General features: G+C 30.8%; 1 protein-coding gene across 1 annotated transcript in view; it reads right to left on the reverse strand.

The window, feature by feature from the left end:
* Positions 1–9,189, reverse strand: part of LOC105156749 (floral homeotic protein APETALA 1) — a 13,265-nt gene extending 4,076 nt beyond the window's left edge. Inside the window, exons 1-8 of the mRNA XM_020691960.1 lie at positions 8,811–9,189; positions 7,184–7,262; positions 6,885–6,946; positions 6,633–6,732; positions 6,015–6,056; positions 5,476–5,517; positions 5,243–5,374; positions 230–426 (exon numbers count right to left, since the gene is read on the reverse strand). Of these exons, the coding sequence (XP_020547619.1) occupies positions 230–426; positions 5,243–5,374; positions 5,476–5,517; positions 6,015–6,056; positions 6,633–6,732; positions 6,885–6,946; positions 7,184–7,262; positions 8,811–8,995 (839 nt within the window). The 5' untranslated portion in view covers positions 8,996–9,189. The remainder of the gene's footprint in view (positions 1–229; positions 427–5,242; positions 5,375–5,475; positions 5,518–6,014; positions 6,057–6,632; positions 6,733–6,884; positions 6,947–7,183; positions 7,263–8,810) is intronic.

Raw genomic sequence — 17,032 nt, forward strand, 5'->3', positions numbered from 1 at the left:
GAAAATTAATCAAGAAAATTAAGAAAACCCATATCATAAAACTTTAAAAGGTTGGGCACAGGTTGGTCATGAGACAATTGGAGGAAAACCTAGCTAGAACAAAATGTCAGAAGAAGAAAACCCTAGTTATGGAAAGAAGTTCATAGGAAATAACAACAGATCTTGTTTCTGAAAAGGATGAATTCCATACATCAGATGAGGAAAGAGTTGAAAAAGTGGACAAACTTACCAAGAATCAGTAGAATACTCAAAGAGCTTCCCCTTATGGGAAAAAACAATCAAAGCTACTTCTGCATCACACAGCACAGAGATCTCATGAGCTTTCTTCAGCAAACCAGCTCTCCTCTTGGAGAAAGTCACCTGTCTGTTGATCTTGTTCTCTATCCTCTTCAGCTGTACCTTTCCTCTTCCCATTATATTATTTTCCTACCCTTAATTCTCTCTCAACACTACTTTCTCTCTCTTCTTTCTTGGTTCCCAGAAACCAAACAAATTAAACAATTAAAGACCTAAAAATAGAAACCCTGATCAGATAGATGTAGAGTATTTTTTTTCTTTCACTACCTAGACGACGACAGAGATAGAGACCAGGAAATGAATTTTCTCTCTTAGTTATTTGCTGTCTTGGATAAAAACTGGGTATGAAGAGTTTATCTGTTCATGTTAGTCTTCTTTCTTATGTTGTTCCCTTTTGGTGAAAAAAATGAAATGGGGTGGGTTTCATCTTCATGTCATATATGCGGCAATTTAGAATGCTGTCTGATAAAGCATGTACAGTGGTGGGATTTGAAACCCGAAACCACCATAAGGAAAACCAGGTGGTTTTTTAAGGATGTGCTGTCGAGCTGTGGTTGGTTGGGGGTTGTGCGCCCCGTTCTTGTCTGCTGGATTATGAGGGTTCCCAAGGGTTCTTGAGAGAGGGTCGTTGGTAGATTAGGTAAAAGGCCTGGCTGCCTCAAAATTAGATTTAGATCTACGTACGGAGTTTCGAATTCGAATATGTTGTACTGTTTTTAACCGTTGACGTCTGTCTTTCCTTTTTAAATTCACTGTTAATGTCCCAATCCTAATTAGTTTTTTGTGAGGGGTCGTTGTTATTTATTTTTTGTGTTTCTTGACTTATAAACAATTAATGTAACATTATATTCCACGAATTTATTGTTTTGGACATATGAAAGTTTTAAATACTTCTATGTTGTTTTTCGGTAGATGGATTTAGATTTAAAGGTTTTTAATGTATAATAACAACTTTATCAAACTTGTTTGGTACTGAAAAGGATTTCTAATAATTGAGCATTATGTTGAAAAATTCATTGAAATATGAAGTTATTTGAAATTCTAATTTTAATTTCAAAGCGTTTTATTAGGATGTTTTAATTTAGTGGTTAAGGTTAAAATTGATGTCCCATGAGCAAATTTGATGATATAGGTCCTAGTTCCACCGAACGTGCTGGTATTTGTTTCAGCTTATATGAATTATTATAATTTATTTATTATTTTTAGTTATATCGATCTATTGGCTGAATTTGGGTATTGCTCAGTGTATCAAAATGAGTTATTAATATAATTTATTTACAGTTATTAATAAAAAAAAGGAATAATTCAAATCTTTTTATCCAAACACATCTTTACAATATCTAAATAAATAGCATTACTTAATGGTTCTTGAAATTAAAGTTTTAAATCAATTTAATTCCCAATAGGTTAATTAAATTGTACAATATTTAAATAATATTTCATTGACAACACTATCAAATGATATTTTGGTCTGGCGTGGAACTTTATGATTAGTATTAATTAGGTATGCATGATGAATTTATATATATTGTTGCTAGAAATTCAAAACATCTTAATCTATTAATTACAATAATATAACCATTTTTCATACAGCGGACAGAGTCCGAAAAACTAACTATGACAGTATCATAGTTAGTTCTCAATGTCACGACAATTAAACTTAAATAATTTATTGTACATCAATCACATGATAAATATATTACATAAATTCGATGCTGATTAAAATTTCACACTATTAAGATTTGCATTATTGGCAGCCAAACACATATATAGTGGGCGTTGACGGTAAGAATGAATTATAATTTCTTGCATGAGTGCCAAAATTATATGGTCATGAGGTCCCATTAATTAATGTTCCACAAATTTTGTCCTATGAGTTCCCTAATTTGTATCCCACTTTAATACCAAACTTTTAAGCTGAAATATCTGTAATTACATTTTTGAGGCTGTCTTGTCTCTTTCCATATCTTAATTGGGGTCTCTATCAATTGGTTGCTCTTGTTAGGACGTCTTTGTCCAGTTTCAGTGCACAGTAATTTATTCAAGAAATATTTAAATAATGAGAAAGAAAGATTATTAGTTAGTTATATTTAGACAGAAAAAAGAATTACAGCACGAAAAAACAATTATATTATATTATTAATTAATATATATACATATGTTAATAATTAATAGTAACGACAACGTATACATAATTGAATCACTAGTGGTGCTAATTATCACATAATTAATTAACCGTGTTAATTTATTATTATGAAAATTGTAAAATATTTTGTCGATATCATATACTTAAATTTATTATTTTTCAAATTTTATTATTCATTCATGTGCCTTTTTAATTCAGAGCATCTTGAAATTAAATAAAATTTTACTTTCTAAGCTAAAAGTAGGGTAAAAACGATACCTGCATTGTTGTGGTATCAAAATAAATTCTTCCTTTATTTTATAGGATTAAAAAAAGCATTTTGTCTCTAAAAGTACGTACTAATATTTCAAGTAATTTTTCGACATGATTAACTTATAATTATGCCCGAAAATGTTATATCTTTACATATATACATATATACATATATATATATAAGTTTTATTATAATCCAAATAATTAAAATTTGTATAGTGTGAAAGGAAAGGTGTAAATTAGGGGATGTGAAGGCAGACATGCAGCTGTAGTCGTGCAGTGCGATTTTTGGTTCTATTCTTATCCAATTCAAGTGCGCGCCGTTCAATTCAATATATACACAACCCGAATCATATCTTATCTTCAGCTTAGATCTGTGCAATTTGGGTGGTTCACAATCCCCAACTTGGAAATATTCAACATTTCATTTCTCTCACCAAAGTAACAATATCTTTATCTGTATAATTAGAGCAACATAGAAATTCATGCTGCCTCACTACCTAATTTTATGTCACTTCATTTCCGTCATATTTGGATCAGCTTAATTTGCAATTATGTCTGATCCTAATGGTTAAAATTGAGATCCCATGAATCCGTTCGATATCATAATTCGAATTTTTGTATTCATTTCATAGTTCAGAGTTATGTCCATACATTGATTGAAACGATTTATTGTTAAAAGAAAGATCATGTCTGCGGTAATAACTACAAAATCTTGCATAGATATTTATTGTTAATAATTATGTAATTTTGTCGTCTAATACTATTAGAAGAATTTTTGAATAAAATCAAATAATTAATTAGCTAAGAATTGATAATATTGGATCATCATAATACTTATAGCAATATATTTCATTTATTTGGAAGATATGAAGATTGATTGGACATCGACCTGCCACGAACATATATATAGCAAGAAGAGTAGTGGTTAGACGCATTGAAGAAGAGAAGAGAAGAGAAGAGAAGACATGATATGCCTAATTGTAATATAAGTTGCTTGTTTCGACAAAAAAACAGATAAGGAGTGGTTGTCCCAAATGCATTTTTTTCGTATCCCACATGAAAATGTTATGCTTTTTGGACCTACATTATGGGAAAGGCTTAAATGTATTTTTAGTAATGTAAATTAAGGTATTTGTCGTTTTTATTTTTTAATTTTTTAAAATAATATTTTATACTTAATGATCACGTGCTAAATATGTACTTATAAGTTACGAAACTAAAAACGTTAATTTCATGATAAATACAATAAAAAATAAAGCGGGCTCGATTTATAGAACTAAAAATATTATTTCCTGTAATAGTGTGCTGCTAACACAGTAAAAAATGGGTGGATTTGCGAGGTCCATTTCCTAAAATATTCAGGACATAATAATGCCATAGCTATTTTGGGAAAGTGCTATTTGGGCATAATGACAAGATTACCCTCAAAAGAAAGAAACACCATAATTACTGCATCTTGTCAACTTTTCATATGTGAAGTTCAACTTAACTTGTTAACTGTAGTTCTTAAATTGGAGAATATAATTTTCTTTAATTAATCTAATTAACAATATATATCCATCACATTACATGCCTGATGTATTCGTTTTGGGTAAAACACTGCTTTATATGTCAACGAGCAGCAACGAATTTCGTAACAAAATATTTACTTGATAATTAGCTCGTTGCTCATTGTAGCATTAAATTTTTTTCGTTCTTAGTTTTGTTAGTAAATCTTTGGTGGGAACTTTTCAATTTTTCCGCCAAGGTTAGTTACTTGCAACATTAAAATTCCTTTCGTATTTTGTTTCTAATGTTAATTCGCAAATTACAAAAACTTAAAAATTATTGTGGCTTGTTAAATTCGTTGCTAATTTACCAATAAATTTACTTTCATTTCTAATTTTCCTAATTATTGACATAATTTCTTGTAGTGAGAATTAGTTTCATTTCTACCATGAGCGAAGATCCATGAAAACTTTAAATAAAAAAAGATAAAAATGAAAAACACTATTTTATATACAAAATATTACTGTATATGTATTAATAATTATTATATTATAACAAGTTTTGTAATACAATAACACATCGAAAACCAAACGTCTATGCGGATACAACAGTAGGAAAACAAACACAAAAATTAAGGTCTCATAGGCTGTAACATCAGCCCGTTTCCCCTCCCGACATGAAATCCCTGTCAAAAGTCGTATAGTGCCAATGCATATTAAAATTCAATCCAGAACGTCCATTGCTGTTATTACAGTATTTTACAGCACATCCAATACTGCCATCAATAGTGTATATATATAGGTAGTTCATTTGAAAAGAAAAAAAAAAAAAAGTATTACCACATTAAATTTGTAGACAAGAGTTTGTATTATTATTACATTCAACATTTTTATTAGGATGGAGTCAATGCATCCATCCTGGTAGCACCATGTTTGGAGTTTGTGTTGCTCCTGCAACGTTATTTGGTTCCACGGAGTTGTACCTGTCTCGAAATGTTTTGGAAAAAAGAAGATTAATACTTGTTGGAGAAAAATGTGTGCGCAGACATTATAGCACGTACCGGATGTTGTTGGACTGAAGAGGCTCGAACAACACGTCTGGAAGAACGGGCGGGGGCTGCTGGTACTGTACGTTGAGCTCCGGTTGTAGTTGCCAGGTTGATTGTAATGCTGCACTAGTTCCTTCAAGCTGCAATATTAATGTATTATTTTTCATTTGAAGGAAATCGTAATTTTTCTTCATGATCAGATTTAGGTGGAGTTGAACTTTACAAGGATCAGATGGTATACCTTGCTCCTCAGAGCCCTGTTAATTTCCAACAGATTTCTTTCCTGTAAAACAGTTAAAGCATGGAATTGATAACAGTTAGCAACGTGCTATTTACACACACCAAAAAAAATAAACGATTAAATGCATTTTTGGTTTCATATCTTAGGTTATTTGGCATTTGTGTCTCTTAATTTTATAGGGTAGAATTCTGGATCTGCATCCTTTTAATTTTGCAATTTTAATCTTTTTTTTTTTTTGTTGGAGTTCATCACCTTCAGTGGCGAGAAATGTGAACTCCAGAGAAAGTAAAAAAGAATAACACCAATTTTAAAAGGTTACTTGAAATGTACATGCATTTATTTACAATGAGAAGGTGAACTCCGGCAAAAAAGAAGAACTGAAATCGCCAAAAGTTTAAAAAAATGCTGGACCAAAATATCACCTTATAAAATTAAAAACACGAAAATGCCAAATTACCTAAGTCATGGGATAAAAATACATCTAAGTCAAAAAAAAAAAAAAACAATAATTTGGTCATGATTGAGCACATATGTAGTACCTTTTGGTGAAGATCAGAAAGCTGATTAAGCATACGATGATTCTGCAAACATTTAAGACAACCAACTTACTTACATAGTCGCCCAGCAAAGATATATATGCAAACAAATTAATGTATATCTTGGTATACAGAAAAAACTAGGGACCCTATCAATAGACACAAAATTTCTGGATTAAAAGGGCTGAAGAATCAATAATAATTTGAGAATGAATTTATGACCCGCAAATAATTTAGTAAAAATTAATTGTGATATGGTGTTGTCTGAAACAAATTAACTCACAGCCAACAACTACTGAGGCAATTAATTAATGCTTGAAAATATTAAATATGAACAGTACTTAATTACTCTCACACTGTCTGTATAAATAGAAGCTGAATTTAGTAATAACCAATAGTTTCACTGAATCTTGATCGTATTAGCTTAATTATTATTAAGCTTGTTTTTACATAATTCGCCAACTTCGCCGACTACTAGAAAACAAAACTTGAGCAAATTAAACAGATCCCTCAAATTAATTATTGAGTTACATAATTGTGTGTGTATATATATGTGTCGTTCGTGACAAAAACAATATATACATATATATGCGATCAATCGAGCAACAAATAAAAATATACCTTATTGGAGCGTATTTCTTTCAATGATGTATCTAATACATTCTCAAGTTGATCAAGCTCCTTTATGCCCAACTGTCCCAACTCTTCCCCTAAAAGATGCCTTTCAAACAAAACAAAACAAAAATAAATAAATTAATTAATTAATGCTCTTCTGAGTTCTGATCAACAATGAAATTAAAATTTTTATCTAAAGATATGTTTGGCTGTAAATAAACTGGCGCAACCCCCCGTTAATATATAATATATAATTACCTCTGAGATTGTTGAAGAACCTCAACTCTTGCCTTGAGCTTCATATATTCCTGGTATTTGTTCTACTTTCAAGAACAAATCAAGTCAGGCATACGCATATTCGCCTAATTTCTCCTTATATTTGTATGTATATTCAATTCAATGAACAAATTCAAATATACATATATACAGCACTTTCTTTCTGATCATGAAGGGGGTTTGGAATAAATGTGTGTATAATTTGTGGCATAAGAGTATGATATGAGCTATATAGTTCAATATATTTCGACTGCGAATATAATTATATATAATTATGCTACCTGTTCATTATGGGGAGATTGGTGTGCTTCAAGTGGACCATAGCTGCTTCTGTGATATCTCTCCAATGTCGCGCCCATACTAACATTAAAGAATAAATTAAGGGGCGCATGATATATATATATATATATACACTCATAGACATACATATATATGTGCAGGAAAAATTAAATTCCAGAGAGTAAATTCATCAGTATATGAATATGTATTCATGTCTCTGTAGGGTAGGGCTAATTAAAGACTTCTTACTTTTAACATGTGGAGGTTGAAACTTAGGATTTTAATGTTAGCATGCATGTTCCATAATGTAACTAATTAAGGCAAACATATATATATATATATTATATACTTACGAATTTGGCAATTTGTGTCGAAAACACAAAATTTGTTTGTATATATATAGCTTTCGCGTGTGCATTTATTCTAGTATGTAATGTTTTCTCATTTTTCCATAATATGTGATTAATTTCTTTTGATGTTTGCAACATTTTTAGCTAAAAGTAAGATGTTAGAAAGAATTTTTTCTATATGGTAAATTTTTTGTTCGAATCAAGTTTGATCGATCAAATCATAGATCAGATCAAGCGTGATATACTTGTTATGTGACCAATCACATTAATTCGGATTTGACCAGACGTACTTGATGGTTTAGATTAGTATAAATAAATAAATAACTGTAATAATATAATAGTTTTTGTACGGTTGATATACAAATATATATAAAATTTGATATACCATGATATATAATATATATAGAGAGAGAGAGAGATTTTGAAATTCTATAGACATGATGAGCGTTAACATTGAGATGAAATATCAAGATTTTAAGGTTTCTGATCACTGCCAGTTTTTAACTAAATGCACGAAATTACTTTTCTTTTTGTGGGGATGGGTCGCAGTACAAGAAAAGACTGATCACATCTCTTACACATATACACTGCAAAGAACTCACTTCACTACCTGCAGAAATCATCTCTCAAAATCATAAAAAGGGAACATTAATTTTCTAATACAAGATCAAAACCATCGGATCGGACACCACAAAAAATATCACTACCTAAAAATTAATCCAGAATTTAGTTATAAAAAAAAAAAATTAAAGACCCACGATTTATTGTTCAAGCGATCTCCTCCTTGCAAGGACTTGACAACCTGAACAAAAGTAATCGAAAAAATAACCTATTTTTTTCTTCTTCTTTAATTTGTTAATCGAAACTGCTCCTTCTAAGCGCCCGACAACCTAAACAAAGTCGAACAAGAAAAACCTATTTTCTTCTCATTTTCTGTTTCATCTCTTCCTTTTAAGGGCCTAATTAACAGTAGTCAGAAAATTAGTAAAACCCCACAGAGGTACTTAATTTCAAATTCTGTCAAGAATTAATTCACAAAAAATAAACTGAAAAACACCCATAAACGTTAATTTCTAAGTCCGTCTGTCAAGAAACACGCAGTGAGTGAGAAAACCACAAACATTAAGAAAACCCCAAAAAGGTTAAATCCTAAGTCTTTCAAAAAAAACCACATAAACACTCACAAAATCAAGTAGAAAACCCCTAATTTCTAAGCCAGTCATGAAGACAACAGACACAAACAGAGTGATGATAGAGTGAGAAATGAAAAGAGACACACCTAGAACTGCTGCAGAACTCATAGAGCTTGCCTTTGTTGGAGAAGATGATGAGAGCAACCTCAGCATCACAGAGAACAGAGAGTTCGTAGGCTTTCTTGAGCAGCCCATTTCTCCTCTTTGCAAAAGTCACCTGTCTATTTACCTTGTTCTCAATTCTCTTCAGCTCCACCTTCCCTCTCCCCATTACCCTATATATATATATTATATTTATATATATAATTTCTGTACCTGCTCTCAATGCAACCAAGATTCTTTCTTTCTTTCTTTCTTTTTTTTTTTAATTTGAATATATATGTATGTTATATAATTCAAATCCTGCAGAAAAATAAGAGATGAGAAACATTTATGGGATTGTACAGGTTGCAAGTGTTTCTTTGTTTCTCTTCTATATTTTAACTTTTTATCCCCCTTCTTCTTCAGCTTTTCTAGGGTAGGAAATGCTGTTGCCTAGTGGGGCAGGTCTTAGGTTTTGCCTCATATGTGCAACTGTGCATGCCTTCATGTTAATTTCTTACACACATACATACATACATCATACATATATATGTGTGTGTTTGTGTGTTACATCATACATATATATATGTTGGAAAAATAAACTAAATTAAGTATTGATAAAATCTAAAAGACTATGCATGTATTTTAGTTGGTCAAGTTCTTGAATTATTATAGGAGTTTGAAGGGTGTTTTTCATATCTATGAATACCCTACATTGTTTCATTTGTTGTAAGACGCAAGTGGAAATTTAATTAGTAAAACTATTCTACTATCCTCCACTTCTTTTCTAACAAGATATATACACACACACATGGGTTTAATTAATTGTGGATGTAAAGTAGGATGATGGGATGCCCTGTTGTGTACTTGTGTTTTCCTCTTTTTGTTTTTTACTGTGTGAGCAATGCAAGAAAACCCTCCCTCCTGCCTAACAAGATATAACATAAAGTGAAAGTAGAAATAACTTTGTCCCAATGCAAGAACTCAGGTTTAAAAAGAAATTAAACTACCTACCTACTGTGTGCCTGTGCTCTAGGAAAAGCTCATATACATACATGTATATATATATGATGATATTACAATACTACGCAAAGAATCTATAACACCTATGATAGTCACAACTTGTTTTAATCACTACAAAAAATAATGCTAATAGCAATGACATATATATATTTCTTACAAAATATTAGAATTCGTTGCTAATAATTTAGACTAGCAATGAATTAGTATGAATTTGATTTGCTAATTAGTTGTGATTTTAATTAGTATCAAAATTTTTCATAGTTTTCGAGTCTTTTTCTTGTAGTGAATTAAAAGGGTGTTTGCACACGGTTGTTTAGAAATATATTTAAATTCATAAGCTGATCTATATGTATATATATATAATGAAGTATTTTTTTTGAAATTTTAGGATATTAAATTTTATTATCAGATCTATAAGTTTTATGTGTATAATTAGTTTCACTAATATGATGAATTCAAGTAATTAAGAAAGATTGTTAAATTCTTAACTAAAACAAGTCATCAGGTCTTCTTCTTTTTTTGATTTTTCGAAGTACTTTAGAAAATCCTAATAATTTATTTTAATCTAATTATTTTCTTCGGGGCGTATGGTAATTTAATTTGAGGAGAAATAGAGAGCAGTGGGTTTAGGCCCACTAGGTTTTGTTGTGAGTTTCTTGGACAAGACAATTCAGCCCTATATATATAGACAGATCGATGAAATGACATTCAACTTGTCCTAACATCTTCTACACAGTCGTAGAGAATTTGAATTCACAAGTCAAAGCAAACCCTAATTATCAGACTTGTGACCGGATCCTGCTGGGTTTTAATTTTTTGAGCCAAGACTTTTATTTGGATCAGACTATTGCAAATATAATACTGATTCTAGATTAAAACAATAATGTAAATTTTTAATTTATACTTAATATACATAAAGTAAGAAATTAATATATTTGAAACTTTAAAGTACTCATAAATAAGTACTTGTGCACTCAAAAATATTATTTTCACGTACGTATTTAGAACAATCACTTTGATTATATAAATTAAATATTTTTTAGAATTATAAAACTAGTTTTTAGTAGGTCTCAACTGATACCAAACTCCCCCACCCCCAGATATCCAGACTTGTTCTCATGATCTCTATTTTATTAATGTTTCACCAAGACTAGCATAACCAATTAAACTAACTTCATTTTTCACTTTCCAAAATTAAGCTATTCCAATCCCAATTTCGGACATATATATATATATATATATCCTGTCTATACCTACTTTTGTGGATTTTAAAGTCTTCACGACATATTAATGATATAAAGTTAGATGATGTAATTAAGGAAGAAATTCTTGTTTGAAATATTTGGAGTCAAAGTTGATGTCTTCCTAATTAAATCTAGTTAAGGCTGGTCCCTTTTCTGAAAGTACGGGAACGATTTTAGCAGTACTGTGAGCATCTGTATATTTGTATATATATATATATATATATGTTCATTGTCCTGTAGAAGACAACTTAAATATGTCCCATAGTTAGCAGCACAGCTGCAATCATATATATAATATACGTTTCAGCACTTTCTTTGAGTATTAATGTACGTATTTTGAATTTCTGGAGTTCTCCTTAACTTAAATTTTTTCTTGCAAGGAACGACCTCCGACAGGATTTACGTACAGTTCCCAGTTAAAGTTGTATATATATATATAACCACGACCTAAGGTCCGTAAAAACATATACACTAATTTTCATCGTTTAAAGCATGCTTAATTAATTACATATAAGTTAGTAATGAAGGGTTTTTCTGAAACCATACATAAATAGCTAGTCACATTAATTATTATTATGTTACGAAATTAGTGTTTGTTATAAATTCAGTAATTAATAATAAAAAAATTAAGTAGAATGAAACACCAAAAAATTAGTAATTAAAAAAAAAAAAAAAAAAAAACCAGAAAGAAAGAAAGTAGGTTTATTGAGATTTGACAGCGAGAGAAATGTGAATCGGAAAACCTAAGGAAATTGACGTGTGAGGGGAGCAGGAGATGGGCAACACAGCCCTACCTTGACGTCCCTTCCAATTCCTTTTGGGGGAGAAAAAGAATTGATGTGTCACTCACCACAGCACGGAAATGATTGTGCTTTCTTTAACACTTGTCGTCCATCCTCACAACTTTAATTCATTGCAAAACAAAACATTCATGTTAAAGTCATCAATATATGTGTGCGATTAGACATGACCCTCTTTATTATATATTTCATTCGGGTCAAATTTGTGATCTTTCAAGAGGTGGTGATTTATGATACAATATGATATGATTTTTTAAGGGGTGATAATCCGTCATCCAGTATGGTTGTCCCAAATATTTTAGTAGTTTTTAATAAGAGAAAAACATATTAAACTAGTCGAGATGCTCCTCGGCGAAACTCTTCCAATGCCTAAGTCAGTTCAAGTTAGAGATGATAAATAACGATTTTAAGTAGTAAATGAGTTAGCAAGTAATGAATATATCTTACCATAAATGCTATGGAATGAGGGTATTTATAAGACTAAATGCGCCCACCTTCTAGTTCATGTGGCGTCATCCCAAATCATCAGTTCTCAAATAATTTATAGTCTAGATCTCGGTCATTAGGGCAGGTCGGGTAGAGCTACTCAAGTCGAGATAGAAAGACGCGGATCTCAGGGCTCCAGTAGTATTTTAGTGTTGTTGGAGGGTTATTTATGACTATTTCTAAGTGTGTATGATATAACTATATCATAAGTCCCCCACTTCTTTAAGTGTACCTGAAAGAGCACTTGAAGATGTAGAAAAACACTTGAAGTAGAATGCCGCCTCTTTATCTCTCGGGGTCTTAGAAATCTTTCAAATTTTATATTGAGAACCTCAATCTCTTGAGCGAGATACTTGGACAATCTTTTCTAGATTTAAGGTGATCTTTTCAGATCAAGGTGATTTTTTCTAGATTAAATTTTTTTTTGCATTAAGGTGATCTTTTTCAGATCAATTTTTTTTCAAATTAATGTGATCTTTTCCAGATCAAAAATTTCCTTCAGATTAAGGTGGTCATTTTCAGATCTAGGGGTGATACTTTTTAGATCAAAACCTTTTTTTTCAGATTAAAGTGATTTTTTTCAAATTAAAAATCTTTTTCGAATTAAGGTGATCTTTTTCAGATAAAAAATCTTCTTCAGATTAAGGTGATCTTTTTCAGATTAAAATGATTTTTTTCTAGATCAATCTTTTTCAGATACTAGCGCGACCTTTGTGCGCGACCTCCATGATGATAATCTTTTTTTATTTTTTCAACTACATTTTTCAGACAATAATGCAATCTCCACCATGACGATAGTTTAATTTTTCAAATACTAGGGCGATCTTAGTGCACGACCTCCATGATGATAATTTTTTTTAGATAGTAGCGCAACCTCAACGACGATACTCTTTTTCAAAAATTTCAACTACTTCTTTTCAGACAATTGTGCGACCTCCATGACAATATTCTTTTTTAGATTTTTGGACTAGTCTTTTTCAGACAAATAATGCGATCTCGTTGGAGGTGTGCAACCTTCATGAAGATAATCTTTTTCAGATACTAGCACGACCTCCATGACGAGGAGGTGGTACCTTCATGCATATACTCCTTCTCTGGGGCTAAATGTGCAAACCTTCTGGTCCACGTGGTGTCATATCAAATCATAAGTTATTAGATGATTTATGATCTAAATCTTGGGTCATCAGAACGGGTCGGATTGAGCAACTCGAGCCAAGATAGGAAGATGTGGCCCGACTCGAAATAGAAAGATGCGGATGCTGGGGCTCCAGTGGTATTTTAGTATTGTTGAAGGGTTATTTATGTCTTTTTATGAGTAGGTATGATATACCCTTATCAATATTATTCCATAATATATATATTAAATAGATATATTTTTAAAATTATGTGTATGAATTTCATTATGATTGTCAGCGTGCATTATCATTTCCTGATATTTAATAGTGATAAGGAATTTACCTAATATATAAACTCACTTAAAGTTCTCCTCTTTCTTTGTTTTCTTCAATAAATCTTAATTAATGGTTTCAATTTTGATCACAATTATGAGCAGGGAATGTTCCTAATATCATAATTAATTATTTATAGAAATATTCACACATTACTTATTAATGACGTAGTTCTTATATTGATGGAGAAAACCAAATCTACATTTATATGATTGTAAATAATTCATTCTTACCAATTAAGCCAAAAATTGTGGACCAAACTATGTTTTCTTTTAGTCATACAATTTTTAAGATAAGTTCGTACTGACACTCCAATAAAAACAAACACCACCTACCACAAGAGCTTTTGGACAAAATGAACATTCAATCGAACGCCACATTACACAGTAGTCTTTGAGTGAATTCAACTTTTGAGTCTGTCTGTTGAATTAATGAGAGTCAAATCTCAACATTAATTCGTACGTAGAAAAGGAAAGGACAAGAAAGGCAAGTTATGGAAGGAAGGTATGGTCATTATCTTATTGGTAGCAACATTTCCTTGTGATCACTTCTCGTTTTTTACTGAGCCTACCTATCTTAATTCATTGCATATGCTCATCATACCTAATTCAATTCATAATATTGAGGCCTATAACTTTAAGCTCACGGATTCGTCGTGGGAATGTTATTATACTTTAATAATAAAATATTATTCCAATTAATTAAATAACAAACGTTGATTAGATTATAGTTATATGATATTGATAATTAGTATATGATTGTCATAATTGTTGATTGCCATTAGATATAGATATTTGATAATTATAATTAATTTATCCGATATACAATAGTTAATCGCTATCACCTAATTTAGCATCACTTTCTCTAAATTGAGGGGGTGTTTTAGCACCAAAGAAATAGCAGCAACCATCACAAAATTTTACTAATAATTATATCAAAATTGTCTTTACTAATTTATACAATTATATACCTTAAAATGGTCCATTTCTGTGTCTCTTGGTCTGTTAATAGTCCTTTTTTGGCCTCGCAAAAAATGCAAGCAATCTTATATGATGATACAAATAAGTAAATTATTTTTTAATATTTTTTAAATATGATATAATTGCTCTATTTTAAAAAATTACAAAAAGTTAAGTTGATATTTATTTTACGTAAAAAAAATAATTTACTCATTTATAATATCACATAAGGTAAATTGCAGTTATCCACATACATGCATAACTAATTATTAATAATAAGAAATTATATCGTTTGTTATGTCAATTTTTTATATTAAGAAATATATAATATTAATTTGTTATTATTATTATTATTATAATTTTTATAGTGTGAGTTATCATCTGGGAACGGGAATGGAAAAGATTAAACATAGGAATAAAGTGAAATGTGAAATCTCGGACATCCAAGAAAGTTGGACACTCTGAACTCCACGTTCTTAACTGTATCAAAAATAGACCTGGGATTGAGACATAAAGTGCCCAACGTGTCTACGTCTCATTGGCTGCCTCCCTACTACTCTTCTATGTTTTCCCATGTCTTCTGGAAAGAAACCTACTCTTCTTATGTCAATACTTACATAGGCTTATTTTTCTGATCTAACAATGAGGCTTTTTTTTTTTTTGTACTTGTTTTCATAAATTAACACCTTTGACATTAATACAACTAATAAACTTCAATTGTACTTATTGCATACAACATTTTACAACATTTGTGAAAAAAAAAATAAATTATACAAATATCCCCTTATTATTTGAAAAATTATAAATATCCACATGAATTATAACAAAGCTTAAGGGAGCCAATCGTAATGTATCCCTCCTCCCCCAAAAAAAACATAGTCGGATTCTAGCCAATTTTATTTTGGTAGTTATACCGTGGATTTATTTATTTTTGCATCAGTGGAAACACGCTCGATAAATATATATTTAGATAGGAACGGATTTAGAAATGAAAATTTGAGGGGTTGAAAAATTATACTTATATATGAATTTCACATTATTGGGGGCAATTAAATAATTTGCGGGGACCAGTATATAAACATAAATAAAGTTTATGTATAATTATATATATATATATATATAAAATTTGGGGGAGGATATGTAAAAAATAAATTTAATGTATAATTTTTTTCAAAAATTCAAAACTTTGGGGGACCTGCCCACACCCCTTGAATTTGTCATTGTACTTAGACAAAAGTTGAGTATTTCTGAATTCTTGAAATAAATTTTATGCACCAAATTTCTAGTATCTTTGTCTTGCTATATATAAATGACAGTTAAAAAAAATAAATAAATAAAAGCTTGGGTAAGTTTATTATCCATTCATTAATTAAAGGAGTGGTTGAGAGCAATGATCGTAAATTAATTGACAATTGGGCCTTACTAGCCCAAATGCAGTACCAACATCAGTCTTATTTGCTTATTCGGAAGTGAAGAATGAAGATAATGGGCCAAAGTAAACAGGCCCACTTTTTTGGCCCTAGTTGAATAAAATTTCCATCCTCACAACCCTTGATTTTTTTATTTTTTATTTTTTCAATTGGAAGCAGTTTTTACATTGTTAAATGTTGATTCAATACATAAATAGTTTAAAATCAAATTCTCAAATTCTAAATCAATAAATACATTCAAATAGAGATATGCAGACATATTCGTAGAACTCGAACTGACAACTTTTTAATTGTGATCTCTTAACTTGAATCGAATTAATTGAAATTATTAAAAAGAAAAGAAAGAAACAAGTGGTATATAATATGGGGAAGATATGAAGAGAGGTTTGGATGATGATAAGTGCATGAAGGTTGAGAAAGAGATGAGAACAAAAATGTTGATAAAGTGAGTGTTGTTAGGAATGGGTGGGAGACCTCAGACATAGGGCACCAGATGGGACTCATTGGAGAACAATGGCCATACATCTCTACTTTTAATCCCTGCTGTCTGCCAACTGAAACCGACCATACATCCATCCAAACATCTTTGTTTAATATGGAGTTTGGATAGACTGGAGCATCACACATGTGAACCCGCCATTGGTCGATAACTTTTTCCAGTAAATAAAAGTTTAAACGATGACCGTCACAATTCAGGTCTTTTGTTCAACTCCCTTCACATCTATACAATTTTTCAAACTAACAACCTGTCTTTACTGGAAGTAACTTATAACTTACCCAATAAGGCAACGAGAAGGAGTAGATGTGGGCTTTACATGTACCTATATGTGGCCCTGC

This window comes from Sesamum indicum, linkage group LG2 (assembly GCF_000512975.1).
Source record: "Sesamum indicum cultivar Zhongzhi No. 13 linkage group LG2, S_indicum_v1.0, whole genome shotgun sequence".
Lineage (NCBI taxonomy): Eukaryota > Viridiplantae > Streptophyta > Magnoliopsida > Lamiales > Pedaliaceae > Sesamum > Sesamum indicum.